Raw genomic sequence first — 14221 nt, 5'->3', positions numbered from 1 at the left:
GGGAGGCCCGATAGAGATTATTAATTGCAGTTCAGAGAGGTTAAAAAACTTACCCATCATTACAAAGCCATGGAACAAAAACTTGAACTGAGCTCTTTGGATTTCAAGTTCTGTGGGGCCTGGGATCCCACAAGTCAAGTGTTAATTCTCATGCCCCAGGATGCCTCAGTGTCTACAAGGGGAAGGAGGGCCAGGGAAAAGGAAACTTGTCTGGATATATTTCTGTCTCCCCATATGCCTTCTCCCTGAAATTGTCTTTGCCCAGAACTTGCAAGCAGAGACTTTTCGAGATGACTGGAGATACTGAGAGGTGGAGGGAGATTCTTATCTCTGGGTAACCACAGGCCTTCAACGGATGCATAGTTAGACCTTGGTGGCTGTCAACAAGTGCGGATTTCATCAACCATGAAGTCAGCTAGGGCCAGAGATTGGTGGTACTACCACAGTCTCTGAGGAGGCGGGAACTGAGGGCCCCTCCTACCTGGTACCCCTCATCCTCCCTAACAGTTTCTGTTTTTATCCCACAAAGAGCTGAGACCAGAGAAGCCTTGGTCCTAGTGTAGCTGAAGGCTTCCAGCATTAAGTGAGTTAAGCTGGGGCCATCATGGCTTGGTAGTGAGGGGGATGTTCCCATCCAGCAGCCTAGAGAAAAATCCTGTCTTAGCCCCAATAATCACAACCTCAGAGCAGTGTGCCTCGGCTCTCTTCCAAATCAGGCCTTCCCACCCTATTGTCTCTCAGGGTTCTTTGTTCTGTAAGCTCCATCGGCTCCAGACCGGGTCTGTTTTATCAATTTGGCATGTTTCCTCACTCATATTTGTCAAATAAGCTAATAAATGAATGAATGCACCCTAAGACCCAGGGCCTCATGGAGGAGACTGCACTTGCTCTTCTTGTCTATTTGCTGAATGTGCTCCAGCTAGTGGAGTGTCACTTTCAATTCTGTAATTGGTGATGGGGGTGCGGGGCAGGATGCACTGAGAGGTTCCTTCTCCTCGTCTGTCCCCCAGAAACATATGGTAAAAAGGCTTAAAGCATTCCTGCTTCCTCCAGCACCCTTCTGTGTCCCCGTCCTACCGCACCTGCTCCTTTCCTAGGGCCCACAAAACTCTGGTTGTCGATTCTCCTTCCTTCTGACTCTAGGTGCCAAGCTGGGTGGGAGCGGGGAGAATTCTGTACTTAGGGAACTGCTTTCCCTTCTTTCTCTGCTTTCCCAACACACTTCCCAGTCTTCCTCAATCCTCTTTTGTTTTTTTTTTTAAAGATTTTATTTATTTATACATACAAGAACTGGGGTACAGGCCAGAGTTGTGGGGGGTGAGCGGGTACACCAGAGACAGAGTGGGGAACAGAACAGGCAGACTGACTGAAATGCACTGCTGAGGGGAGCAGCGGGTGAGACAGGAGAGGTCTGCTGCACCATGTGGGTTGCTTCCTGGCCGGGGATTGAACTCGTGCCGCAGTGGCTGTGGCGAACTTCATAGGTTGCATCTTAACCCCTTGCACCACCAGGGAGGCCCTTCCTCAATCCTCTTTAACTTGTACTTATCCCTTGTTTAATACTTTTACATAATTTCTCAAACTGTAGCTTACTCATTGTATTTCAGTCCAGTTGCAACACACTCCTGCCAAGTACCAAGTGCCAGGCACTGGACCCGGCCCAGAGTGGGCAGATGTGGTGAACAAGACATGATCCCACCTCCTGAGCTCACTGGTGATTGGAGGAAACAGACCTGCCGGTCAACAACTTCAGTGTAGGGACAAGCCCCACTCCCTTGACTGGAGACCACAGGAGACCCAGGACAGAGCTTGGGAAGTAAATGGCTTTCATGGCAGGCAGCTACATGGTTTCGGGAATTCTCCTTCCTCAGAAGTCAAGGGCATTTAGGTGGAGGAAATGCAGATGCAGAAGCACAGTGGGATAGAGCTGGGCCCGTGTGGGCAAGGACCAGTGGATGCGGAACCCAGGAGACAAACCTGCAAAGGCAGGTGGGGGCTGTTCATGGAAATTCCTGAATGTCAGGCGAGGAAACAGCTGAGGCCAGTGGATGCTGGGAAACCAGTTAAGGTTGAGCTGTGCTAAAGATGGTTGATGGGGCGGTGAGGATGCCCTGGGTAAATGGTAGGCAGTTCAAGGGTTGATCCTTTAGTGGAGGGGAGCACACATGGGCTCCAGGGGGGCAGTGGGGTGGAAGAGGCAGGCTCTCCTGTGTGATGACTGGCGTCTCTTAACCACCCCCTCGGCCTGGGGTTCGTCTGCCTCTCCTACTTCCCTTTTCATTTTCTGTGTTTTCCCCAGTTGAAGCAAAGAAGGAAATTCACAAACCACAACAGGCTCCCCGTCCTGTCTCCCCACCCCATGCCCTTGTCCAGATTCTCCTCTGCTGCCTGAGATCGGGACCTGCTGTACGTTCTCTGGCTGAGCCAGCTCTCCTTGCTCCACGCCTGTTTCTGGTGCCCACCCTCGGGAGCCAAGGAGCTGTTTCTGGGCCGCCCATTCGCCAGTGACTGCTAGACGCAGCACAACTTTGCTCCCAGAAGTTGCCTGTTACCCAGGGACCCTCAAAAGGAGGGCTTGCCTTCTCCCAGGGAGCTCACTTTGACAAAGTTCAAACTCTGTGAAACAACTAGAGATGGGTTGTCTAGGGTATTTCCCCAGCTCAGACAGGACCCTGAGCCATCTGCTCACACAGCTGCCAGGTACAACGGTAGGTCTCACTTTTTGCTTCAGTCTAGTGCCCCAGACAAGGCACCGGAAGAAGGGGAAGCTGGGATGGGATTGTGGGTCCCTGTGCTCAGTATCCTGGATTTGCAGTGGGGGACCAGGTGCCCAGAGAACTCTGAAATTTTCTCAGGTTAATGGGGAATACGGGAGTCTGGATGCCATTTCCTGTGCCTCTCTGGACAGGCAGCTTGCTGTCATCTTAGGGCCCAGGAGGGGCCAGCGATCTCAGGGGGTTCCCAGCCTTTGGTGACAAGTGGGGCCTCGTGACCTCATTGGCAAAACTTGCCCGATCCTCCCCGGGGCGGGGCTCCGAGCCTCGGGTCAGACCCCGGTGGGCGAGGGCCGCGGAGTCCCTGCCTCTGCGGGGCCGGGCCCGCCATGGGCCATCTGATTGCTAAGCTAATGGGCGTCTTCGTGAAACAGGGTAAGGGGCGCACAGATTTTCCAAGAGGCCGCTTTAATCCTCCTCTCTCCTGGGCTCCCCTGATCTGGAGTCGTCGGGGCAGAGGCGCTGAGGCGGGGGACCTCGGGCTTGGGGGTCCTGCCTGCGCGCTCCTCGCCTGCTCCGCGGCCTCCCCGGCCCCCTTCCGAGGGCCCCGCGAGTGGCGCGTCTCAGTGCGGCCCCGGGCCGGGGGCTGAGCGAGTCTCCTTCCTCCTGCTAAAGCCGCCATCCGTTCCCCGCGACTGTGACTTGGCGCTCTGCTCGCTCTGCTCTTTGCCGGCCCTGCTCTGGCTTGGCCGGCGCCGCGCGCCTGAGCCCCTTGGCACTTTCACTTTTCTGGAAATGGGGAGCGGGGCGGAGGGGCTCTGCGCTGGTTTTCACTCTTGCGAAATGATGCAGGTGTCGGGCCCGAGGGAAGGAAGCCTGTCCTGCTGGTATTGTGTGTGTGTTGGTGGCGTAGGGTGGGGTGGGGTGGGGAGCAGAGGTCCCCCAGCCTGCTGGGGACACTTGCCTCCTTCCGGGGAGGCCTGGTGGGGCACATGGTCCCTTGGTCATCGGCTTTGGCCCTGACCCTGTCCTTCCCTCGGATGCCCCCAGAGCACAAAGTTATCATCGTGGGACTGGACAATGCGGGGAAGACCACCATCCTCTACCAGCTGTAAGTGCCTCTCAGGTGGGGGAAGTGTGTGTATTTGAGGGGTGGGGGGCGGAGGGACTGGGCTTCCGACCAGACTGACAAGCATTTGACCCATCACCGGAGCCTTTTCTTAGGTTCCCGGGTTTCCCCGCAGTGAGGAGAGAGAGTGGGGTGCGGGTGTGACCTTCGCTCTGCCCTGCGGCCCCGCGGCCTGGCCCTGGAGACCCGCGCGGCGCGGGGACCCCCTCTCCTCGCGCCGTGCACCCCCGGCAGCGCCAAAGCGGTGGCTGGCTGGACGCCTCTTCTTCCTGCTCTTCGCTGCCCCTCGTGGCAGGTCTTCCCTTCTAACTCCTGCACCCCGCTTTGTCTCTTCATTTTCTCCCCCTTTCTTCAAACCCAAAGGCGAGGGCCAAGCTGTGGGTCCGGCTGGGTCGGTCGCAGCTGGCTCGGCAGAGGCAGGCACGCGGGCGAGGCACCTCCCTCCCAGCCTCCCCGAGGTTCACTCTGCGCCTCGCTCTCCTGTTTTGGAGCCTCCAGACCATTAGGACAGACTCCCTCCTGAAGAAGTAATGTGTGTAACTAGCTTCGTTTTTTTCTTTTTAATTAGAAAAAAAAAAGAAAAAATATCGCACAGTGCAAGAGTAAGTTTCCCTCTCACTCCTTGCTCCTAGCTGTACTCCCCAGGCCTTTACATTCCTGACATGTGACATGTGCATTGTGGTTTGTGTTGCTTTAAACAAAATACCTATGCAATGGCCTTTTTTCCTAATCCCTTTTTCCCTAATCCCTTCCTACTCAAAGTGTGGTCCTGGGACCGGCAGCACTGGCATTATCTGGAGACATTGTAGAAAGGCAAATACTTTGGGCCCCAACCACTGAAACTGCATTTTCATGCAACCCCCAGGTGACTCAACTGCAGATTCAAGCTGGGGAGACTGCTCTACCCACAGTAGAGCCAGGGCAGGACTTGGTCTCCTTTCCTCACTCCCCTGTGCCCAGCAGATGCTCAGGGAACTTGGACTGAGTTGTTCTGAGTTAGAGTCAGCCTTTTGGGAGCATCCTGACTTAGGAGCAGAGCTGGCAATGGACTGAGATGAATTCTTCGCACACTCTCCTTCCCCAGCCTGATGAACGAGGTGGTCCATACAAATCCCACCATCGGCAGCAACGTGGAGGAGATTGTCCTGCAGAAGACCCATTTCCTCATGTGGGACCTAGGGGGGCAGGAAACCCTGCGCTCTGCCTGGACTGCGTATTACTCCAACACGGAGGTGAGGAGGCACTTGGCCTGGAGGGGCCTCCAAGGCAGCGGGTGTGACATTAGCCAGTTACTTAACCTCTCTGAGTCTTCCACTTGTGAGGTGGAGCTCCATCATGACCTCCCTTGGTGGTGGTAAAATTAAAAAATAAAACAACAGTAATTGTATATGTGTCAAATATTACAGCCAGCACAGTGCCTGATAACATTTTTGAATACTCGCTGGCCTCTTTCTGATGGACACAATGGTTGGGTAGGTCCTTCATCTCCTTGGGGCTTACTTTCCCACTCTGGCAGTGGTAGAATTCAGTGCTTTAAGGGCCTCCCTGGTGGCGCAAGGGGTTAAGACGCAGCCTATGAAGCTGTCCGCAGCCACTGTAGCACAAGTTCGATCCCCTGGCCAGGGAGCTACCCACATGGCTCAGCAGACCTCTCCTGACTAGCCCGCTGCTCCTCTCAGCAGTGTACTTCAGTTGGTCTGCCTGTTCTGTTCCCCACTCTGTCTCTGGTGAGTCCTCTCACCACCACCCCTACACCTCTGGCCTGTGCCCCAGCTCTTGTATGCATAAATAAATCTTTTTTTAAGATTTTTTTTTAATAGAGGCATGTTTTTATTTATTTGTTTGTTTGTTTGTTTTGTTTATACATGCACTGGGTACAGTCAGAAGCGCGGGAGGGTGAGAGAATTCACCAGAGCCAGAGCGGGGAGCAGAGCAGGCAGAAGGACCGAAGCACACTGCTGAGGGGAGCAGCGGGCGGCAGGAGAGGTCTGCGCGCCATGTGGGACTCTCCTCCGGTGGCCGGGGAGCGGCCGGGGAGCAGCCGGGGATCGAACCTGCGCTGCAGAGGCTGCGGGCAGCTTCGCAACCCAGCGCTCAACCGCTGCGCCACCGGGGAGGCCCAATAAATCTTTTTAAAAAAAAGTCAATTAAAAAAAAAAAAAAAGAATTCAGTGCTTTAATTCCTGGAGTCAGACAGAGCTAAGTTCAAATTCCAGCATTGCCACCCACCAGCTGTGTGGTTGAGGGCAAGCTTAGTCATCTCACTGAACCTCAGTCTCCTCATTTGTGAAATGGGGATCAATATGGCTCCACTTCACATGGTTATGGAGCTCTAAATGGAGCCCTGATGCCCTGGTGCTAAGCATGGCTTCTGGCAACAAGCAGAGACTGTGCTTGTACCCAGGTGGGGGGCGGGGGGGAAGGGGGCTAGAGCATTGAGATCTTGAGGTGGGACAGTGGTTTTCTGGGGAGCTTACTTATGGGCAGTGCAGAGGCCAGTGGGGGAGCACTGGGGCAGGAGACCCCTTCACCAAAGAGAAAGCCCATCACTCACAGTTGCCCTCTGCTGGCCAGTTCATCATCCTTGTGATTGACAGCACCGACCGGGAGCGACTGCTGACCACTCGGGAGGAGCTCTATAAGATGCTGTCCCATGAGGTAAGCCCCTGGGGGTCGGGAGGGCCCAGTGTACTAGCCATGTGACCTCAGCCTACTCCCTCAACCTCTCTGAGCTTCATCCTTAATGCCCCAATCTCTGAAAGCCTCTCTCTCATTAGTGTGGACCAGACTAGTTTATCCCAGATGAAGGACAATGATGACCTCAGCACAATTGAGCCCAAAGTTGCTTGGTTCAGGTCCTAACTCTACCTCCTACTTGTTGTGGGGATCCTGGGCAAGTCACTGCATCTCTATGCCTCGGTTTCCACAAGTATAAAATGAGGGAGATCAACAAACTCCCACCACCTGGCATTCTCGAGACACCCCTGGGCTGGTTGGGAGGCATCTTGCAGCTATGGTGTTAGTTGCTGTGGCTGCTGCTGTTGCAGGCCAGTCAGGGAGGACTCACGGGATTATGAGAAGGGAGGCTGGGCCCCGGCAGGCTGATCAGGACTGGGATCCTCTGTCCACAGGCCCTGCGAGATGCTTCTGTCCTGATCTTTGCCAACAAGCAAGATATGAAGGACTCTATGACCACTGTGGAAATCTCCCAATTCCTTACCCTCAGTAACATCAAAGACCACCCTTGGCACATACAGGGTTGCTGTGCCCTCACCGGAGAAGGGTTAGTGGCTGCCCTACCTGGGCCTCCAGGGCTCGCTCCAACCAATGGACAACTGACCACCAGAACCTTCTCCTGTCAGCATCTGGCTCACAGTTAGATCCTGAGTCAAGTCACTTGAGCACCTCCCACAGCTGAGGTGCTGTGGGTAAGCAGTGAGCAAGGCAGAGTTCTTGCTGTCAAAGGGAAGACAAAGTCCTTGCTCTAGTGGGGAGAGAGGTGACAATCCACCGAAATCCCAACCCCAACATTTGAGGTAGTGTAACTGGAAGACTGGAGCTCAGACTATCTGTCATCATCAAACGCCAATAGGGACGGGAATTGAATCTTTAAGGTGCACATTACTCAGACAGCCACCAATCTGGAAGATGGAGGGTTAACATCCTAAAGGAACTGCCTTAGCATTTCATTTCCAGTTGGTTTTTTATAGTGAGTGGAACAAAGGCAGTTCAGCAGCAAGCAGGCCCACACTGCTGCCAGGAGCTTGTGACGTCCAGCCCAAGGAACCACCCATTTATGGCAGTGACCTTGCCACCCCCTGGCTCAGGAAGATCCCTCATCCCCCAACCCACAGTCAGTTCATTTCAACCAGTATTTCCTAAGTAGTCCCGCTCCCCATGCTGAGTCAGGTGATGCTGACGTGACCAACACCCCACACTGGCTCACAGTCTAATGGGGGAACTTGCTATGAAGCCTCAGGACTTTGGAGTCACCCTGGCACTGCCCCCAGTGATGGAGACGGTGAAAGGGGGCATCACAGCCTTGCCCAGAGACACTGCTAAGGTGTGTCCTCTGATTCCCAGAGGCTAATGCACCCTTCCTTTGTAACCTTTGTCACAGCAGCGCAATTGTATGCCCTACTGGGCGTTTCTGTTTTTCCACCAGTATCTCCAGCCCCTGGCACAGTGCCCAATGCATTGTAGGCATCCACCTGTTTATATTTGTTGGTTGAAAGATTGGATGTAAGTTAGGTCTCCTTCTCAGTCTGCTGGGGACTGGGCCCAGGGTCTTGAAGACCATCATCCTCTTGGGATATGCTGAACCTTGCTGTTCCTCCCTCCCTGCAGGCTGCCGGCCGGGCTACAGTGGCTGCAATCTCAGGCCACTGCCAGCTGACATGAGGCCAAGCAGAAACTTTGGGGACTTTGCATGGATCACGTTGGTGGAATGCTCAAGTGACTTACCTTCCTAAGGTTCTCTGGAGGGCGCAGGGGCAGCTATGGACAGTGAGCTTGCCAGCATCCACTTAGCCCCCCACTGAGAAACTGACACACCTGGAATTGCTGCAGACAGGACAACAGAAAGGACTGTCCCTCACTCCGTGGAAGCAGGTGTTCTTGGAGACACTAGGGAAGCTGTTGCAATGTTGTGGGATTAGGAAGTAGAGCCCACTCCCTCCAGCCCTCAACCTCTCTGTAGGACAAATTGGAGGGGGGGGGGCAGAGTAAGAGACTCCTGGGATTGCTCTTAATTTCCTAGAACCCTACCTCCACCTTCCTTACCACAGCCCCCTTCACCCCTCATTCCATTTTCTTGCCCCTCTTTCATCTTTATTCCATATTTTGCCTTTAGGCAAAGAAGATTCCAGAAATCTGGTGGGCTCAGGGATAAGAGGGCAGAGTCAAGAACTGGATGGCAAGAGAGAGGAGTGACATTCCAGAGGGGAATGTCCATGGCCTGCAGGGGCTCCTTTCCCTCCCCTTCTGGTACCCTGGGAGATGCTGGCTCTGACTACAGCTTCTGAGTGTTAGTCCCTCCATCCTTGGCCTGCAGTGGGATCCCTCTCCTCCCAAATGGCCCAGATACCTAAAAGTTCTTCTTCACTGTGTGTCTTTTTGTAATGATTTTCCTCTCATGATGTATTCAGATTTTCATAAATGTAATAAATGCCATTAAATAAATAGCATTAATAAATGCCATTAAAAACTGCTCACTTGTTATTTTTCCTTGCGCCTTCTGCCAGGCTCCTTCTGCCTGGCTTTGGTTTTTGTACAAAGCTCTGAGGCTAGGGGAAAATCTGCTTTGGCAATGGAGGGTTGGGGGCTTCCAGTCCATTTGGCTGGGAACTAGCTTTTTAGTCCTGGGCTCTGCCTGGCTAGCCATGACTGGGAGACTCTGGGCTCTGTTGGGCCTGGGGGAGAGATACTGACTCCATGGAGTAGGAACCCTAGAGGTTGGAAAAGCCCAGGAATTCTCTCTAGATGGAAAAGAAGATGGGCTGGAAACCCAGGCTGCCCATCTGGTATATAGGGAACAGTGCTCTTACCCCACAAAACCTGGGAGGTTCTGAGGTCTCCTTCACAAGGCAAGCAATGGGCCTCTCTAGAAACAGATACAGAGGGTTTAGAAATCCTTAATGCTGTGGTTGTCCCCAGGTGTGATTGTGGAGGAAGAACCCAGGAATTCTACCCGTGCCCACTCAGCTTCTGTATTCTTCCCATCAAATTATTCAGGCACAATTTACAAATAATGTAGTGATGGAAATTTGATAGCAGTTCCTTATTTCATAGAAATTTATTCTAATGGAAAACACTTCTTGTGTTGGGGGTATAGCTCAGTGGTAGAGCATTTGACTGCAGATCAAGAGGTCCCCGGTTCAAATCCGGGTGCCCCCTCGCGCATCGGGTTTTTCCTGTTTTCTTGTTCCACTCGCCCACCTCTGAACCCCCTTGCGAACTGGAGTGGACGGGTCTTTGGCCCTCGCCAACCTCTTTTGCGGTCGAGTGGGCATGGAGACCCGGGCCCTGCCTGGCCCTGCGCTCAGCGTGTGTATGTGCAAGCGAGGGTCAGGAGCTCCGGGTCGATCGGTTGGTAGGCGGTGTGGACTGCTGGTCACTGCACGGCGCAGGCAGGAGCACCACCAGGTCGGCCCAGCCCGTCAGTGAACCCCAGGGGTTGCTTTCAGGGAGGGAGGCTGAATTTCCAAGGATGGAGGTCGGAGAAGCTCGCGTGGACGCATGGTGTGGAGACTGGGGAGCCGAGACTCCATGAGAGGCTCCGGCGGGGGCGGGGGATGGTGGAGGGTGGAGGATCCCAGCCTAGAAGGGGACCCCGCCCCCGAAGGGAGGCTCGACAGGCTTCCACGCCCACATCCCCACGTTGCATTTTGCTGACAATAGCGATTGAAATATTTAGCTCAGAGCTTGAGAAACAAGTTGCTCCCGGACGAATAATCTCCTGAGGTTTAGATTCTCTTTATTTCTGGTAAACCGTGGATCTCACGTCTTCAAGTAGGCCTGTCACCGCGCCTGCGCGGCAATGACAGTAAAAGACTATCAGCCGACGCTCGCCGGCAGAGGGGGTATAGCTCAGTGGTAGAGCATTTGACTGCAGATCAAGAGGTCCCCGGTTCAAATCCGGGTGCCCCCTGGGTCCCGTTTTGGTGGGGTCCAATTTCTTTTCTTTTTTTTTTGTTTCATATTTTTTCTTCCCTAATTTTATGTTGGGTTTCCTTTTGCCACCTCTCTTTTGGGCGACTTGAGGAAGGGCGAAAGAGTGCAAGAAAGTAGGGAATTCTGCAGCCGTGACTCAAAATGTGGTCGCTGGACCAGCACCACCACCTGCATGCAAACGTGTTAGAAATGTCTGTTCTCAGTTGCACCCCAGAACTACTGAATTAGAAACTTGGGGTAGTGCCCAGGAATATGTGTTTTAATAAGCGCTCCAGGTGACTGGTGGACGCTCAAGTTCTAGACTGACGTACCTAAACTGTACACGTCATTGCCTTCTGATGTTTTCAATTTGCGATTTCAGCCCGAACCCTACAAAGTGACAGCCCGCAGGGCACCTCCAACGGGGTCGAAGAGATGGGGCCGCAGCTGGAAATCCGTCCTGGGCGCCCGCACCCAGACCTTCTGCGGGGCGCGCCGGGTAGGTGCGGGGAAGCCCGAACCCCCCAAACGAGAGCGGCGGTGCACCCCGTGGCCACTTGGGGGCAACAGGAGCCGCCCTGAGAGCAGCAGCTGATTTGATCCTGTTTGAGAGTCGACAAAACTGGGATTTAAATTAGACACCGAGAAGAACTTACAGACAGGCCTTGCCTTATCCCAAGGGAAAGGACTAGCGGGTTGAGGGCTGGCCCGGGTAGTTTCTGGGCCCCTGGAGCGTGAGGAGGGAGGAGCCGGGACCCTGAGAGATCTGAGAATCTTTAGTTCCTGTTTCTTGTCAGGTCCCCTCTTGGGACTGAGCGCCAGAAACCCTCCTTGTTCAGCCCACACTGTGCCTTCCCCTATCCCCACGCATATCCCTACTCCTGGGGTCCCCCCAGGGCGCTCAGCTCTCCAGCCCCCTCACCCCTCACTCGCCCACCCTCCAGAGCTCCAGTTCCTTGCCGTCGCCCCAAGTAGGTCAGGGGAGGGGAGCGGCACCTCCGGCCCTGACCTGATTCCCTGACGTCTATTAAATCTCTTCAATTGAGGGTATTTTTATTCTGTCCTGGAAGAAAAAAAAGATGTTCTCTCCCCAGAGTCTGGTACAAGATGGGGTGAGACGTCTCCTGGATCTGGGCCGGCTTTGAAGAGAGACTGGGCTGGCCCCCGGGCAGGCCCCGGGCCCCCAGGGAGGGGGGTCCTCCCTTGCCTTCTGTGGTGGGGGCAGGTCCGGGCTATTTCAAAGAAGGGGTGAGCCAGGCACCCCTGTCTGCTGGGCTGGAGGGCACGGCAGTGCTGGAAATGGGGGGTGGCGCGACGAAGTGGAGTGGAGGCTTGGGGTGGGGGTGGGACCCGGAGCTTTCTCTGCGGCGGAGAGAAGCGGGGGGTCTCGGCCGCAAGGGGAAACGCCTGGGGCGAGGGGACCGGGAGTCAGAAACCGCCCAACTCCGAGGAACAAACCCAGAAAGCGCAGAAGCCTGGGGCAGCCGGGCGTGGGGCGCAGGGCAGCACCCAGGGCCCGGAGCGGCGTCTGGTCCCCGGCCCCCCTCTGCGGCGTCCCCGCGGGGAGGAGGCAGCCGGGGCTGGAGCCGAGGTGCGGGGCGGCTGCTGCTCCGGGCGGCCCTCCAGCGCCGGGTCCCGCGCCCGGTCCCCGATCCCGCCCCGCCCCCCGACGGGGAGCGGCGGCGGAGCTGTCGGGGAGAGGGCGGGAGGCGGGGAGCGCCGGGGAAGCCTCGGGGAGAGCGCGGAGCGCCGCGCCCCCCGCCCCGCCCCCTCCCCGGCCGCGCTCCGAGGCCGCCGCGCTGCTCGCCGCCCGCAGGCGCCCGCGAAGCTGCCCGGCTCCCGCCGCCGCGCCCCTCGCCGCCCGCGCGCGCCCCTCGCCGCCCGCCGGGCCCCCGCCCACGCCGGCCCCCTCCCCTGCCCGGCCCCCTCCCTCGCCCGGCCCGGCTGCAGGGGCCGGGGGCGGGTCCTGGCCGCCACCATGCGGGGCGAGCTCTGGCTCCTCGTGCTGGCGCTCGGGGAGGCGGCCCGGGCGCTCGGCCCCCAGTCCGGAGCAGGTAGGACGGGCGGGAGTTGGCCCAGGTGGGCGCGGGGCGCTGGGGGGCCGGCAGGCAGGCGGGGGTGGGGGCCGCACCGATGGGCCGGCGGGGTGCGGGGTTGCCCGCGGGAGGTCAGGAGCCTGCGGGCTGTGGCAGGTGGACAGACACCCCACTTTGCTAAACACATGCGGCGTGTGCGTGCTCCGACCTCACCTTCCTCCTGGAAGGACACGGGAGGGACCCCAGGAGAGGGGTTCCAAACGGCGATGGGCTGTCGCCCCCAAGGCGACGGCGGGAGTCTTAGGGACCCTGGTCACACCCGGACAGCCTGAATTCCGACGAGCTGGGAGCTCCTGCCCCGGGCTTGCCTCCTTTTTCTCTTCCCTGCCTCCATCCCCAAGCTGACCCGGGTGGGGGCAGCCAGAGGGTTGCTGGAGACTCAGCTTCTCTCCCCTGCAAGGGCAGTGGCGCCCGCCGCCTTCCTCTCCCTGTTTGGCACCTGGAGAGAGGCTTGGGCACAGGAGAAGCAACTTGCTGTCCCCTATCTCCAGCCCCAGGACCCCAGTCACCTGCTCTGCGCCACCCTGGTGGCCTGTGACCTTTAAGGGGTCTGGCCCAGAGGGGCTCCTATCCCTCTACACCTTTCCCACCTAGAAGTCCTTTCTAAGGTCTGCCTAGAGTCCCTTTTGTCACTTTACAGTCCCCTCTCTCCTCATGCACCCAGACTTTCTCTGGGCTTGGGGAGGTGGGCAATTTGCAGGCAAATCTCTTGACAGAAGAACTGGGAAGATGCAGCTCCACGCCTCACTGGCACGGATGCCCCTTGGCTGGCAGGAGTGGTGTGGAGGGTTGGCAATGGGAGGCTATGTCTCAGCCTGTGCTGGCATCAGGCATAGCTCCAGTGCTCTTGACTTTGCTGGTGGCGGTGTGGAGCAGGAGGGAAGGGAAGGGTGCTGGTGGAGGAGATGTGGGCAGAGGGCAGTGTTCACTGATGTGGCAAGAGGAGGCTTCTGGTGCCAGACCACCAGTTTTTAGGGCGACCCCACAGAGTGGCCAGAGACTTGGCTTCTAGTGCCAGCATTTCACTTGCTGTGTGACCTTGAGCAAGTTACTTACCCTCTCTGTGCCTGTTTCCTCACTTATACAGTGAGGCTGGGAGCCAAATCTTTGACTCATGATGGTATTCTGAAAGGTCTTTTTTCTCTGTTATGTTTGTCTTTCCTTTTCTAGGCAGACCTCAGTTTTTTTAAATGATGTGTGGGTAATTGTTAATTTTTAAAATACATGTAAAAAGGAGACAGTTGCGCAGATCCATTTTTGAGGTCCTTTGCACCCCCAACCCGGTAGGAGGATCTTCTGAACTCAGGATGTGACGGGATTGATGAGGGAGGGCCCTGAGCCCCTGATGGAGTTGGGAGGTGAAAGGGCTGGGAGGGGCTCTGGAAGGTTTGCCATAGAGGCTTGGTCCAGACCTGGCTGAGCACTGCCTCTTCAGAGTCAGGTAGACACTGGGGAGGCCAGAAAGAGGGGCCAGGCAGAGACTTGAATCTCATTTCTAAGCAGAGGACACCCTATCTTCTGGACGTTGACAGAGAATCCTCCAGGAGATTGGTTAGACCCAAGGAAGCCAGAGGGGCAGCTGTTGACTCAGACCAGGCCTCTGTCCATGGACCAGGCTGCACTGGGGTGGG

At 56.2% G+C, this 14221-nt stretch overlaps 2 protein-coding genes across 2 annotated transcripts in view; both read left to right on the top strand.

Moving 5' to 3' along the window:
- Positions 1-3103: 3103 nt before the first annotated feature.
- ARL5C (ARF like GTPase 5C) lies at positions 3104-8239 on the top strand (the record flags this gene model as incomplete). Its single annotated transcript, XM_084237729.1, has 6 exons — positions 3104-3149; positions 3765-3825; positions 4928-5075; positions 6418-6501; positions 6975-7126; positions 8191-8239. The coding sequence occupies 6 exons, from the start codon at positions 3104-3106 to the stop codon at positions 8237-8239; spliced, it is 540 nt and encodes a 179-aa protein (XP_084093855.1).
- Positions 8240-12472: 4233 nt separating this feature from the next.
- Positions 12473-14221, top strand: part of PLXDC1 (plexin domain containing 1) — a gene marked incomplete at both ends in the record, with an annotated part of 54339 nt that continues 52590 nt past the window's right edge. The window contains one exon of the mRNA XM_084237050.1: positions 12473-12548. Within this exon, the coding sequence (XP_084093176.1) occupies positions 12473-12548 (76 nt within the window). The remainder of the gene's footprint in view (positions 12549-14221) is intronic.

The sequence above is a fragment of the Talpa europaea genome (assembly GCF_964194135.1).
Source record: "Talpa europaea genome assembly, chromosome: 7".
Lineage (NCBI taxonomy): Eukaryota > Metazoa > Chordata > Mammalia > Eulipotyphla > Talpidae > Talpa > Talpa europaea.
The sequence above is the reverse complement of the archived record's forward strand: the minus strand, read 5'-3'. Positions and strand labels throughout refer to the sequence as shown.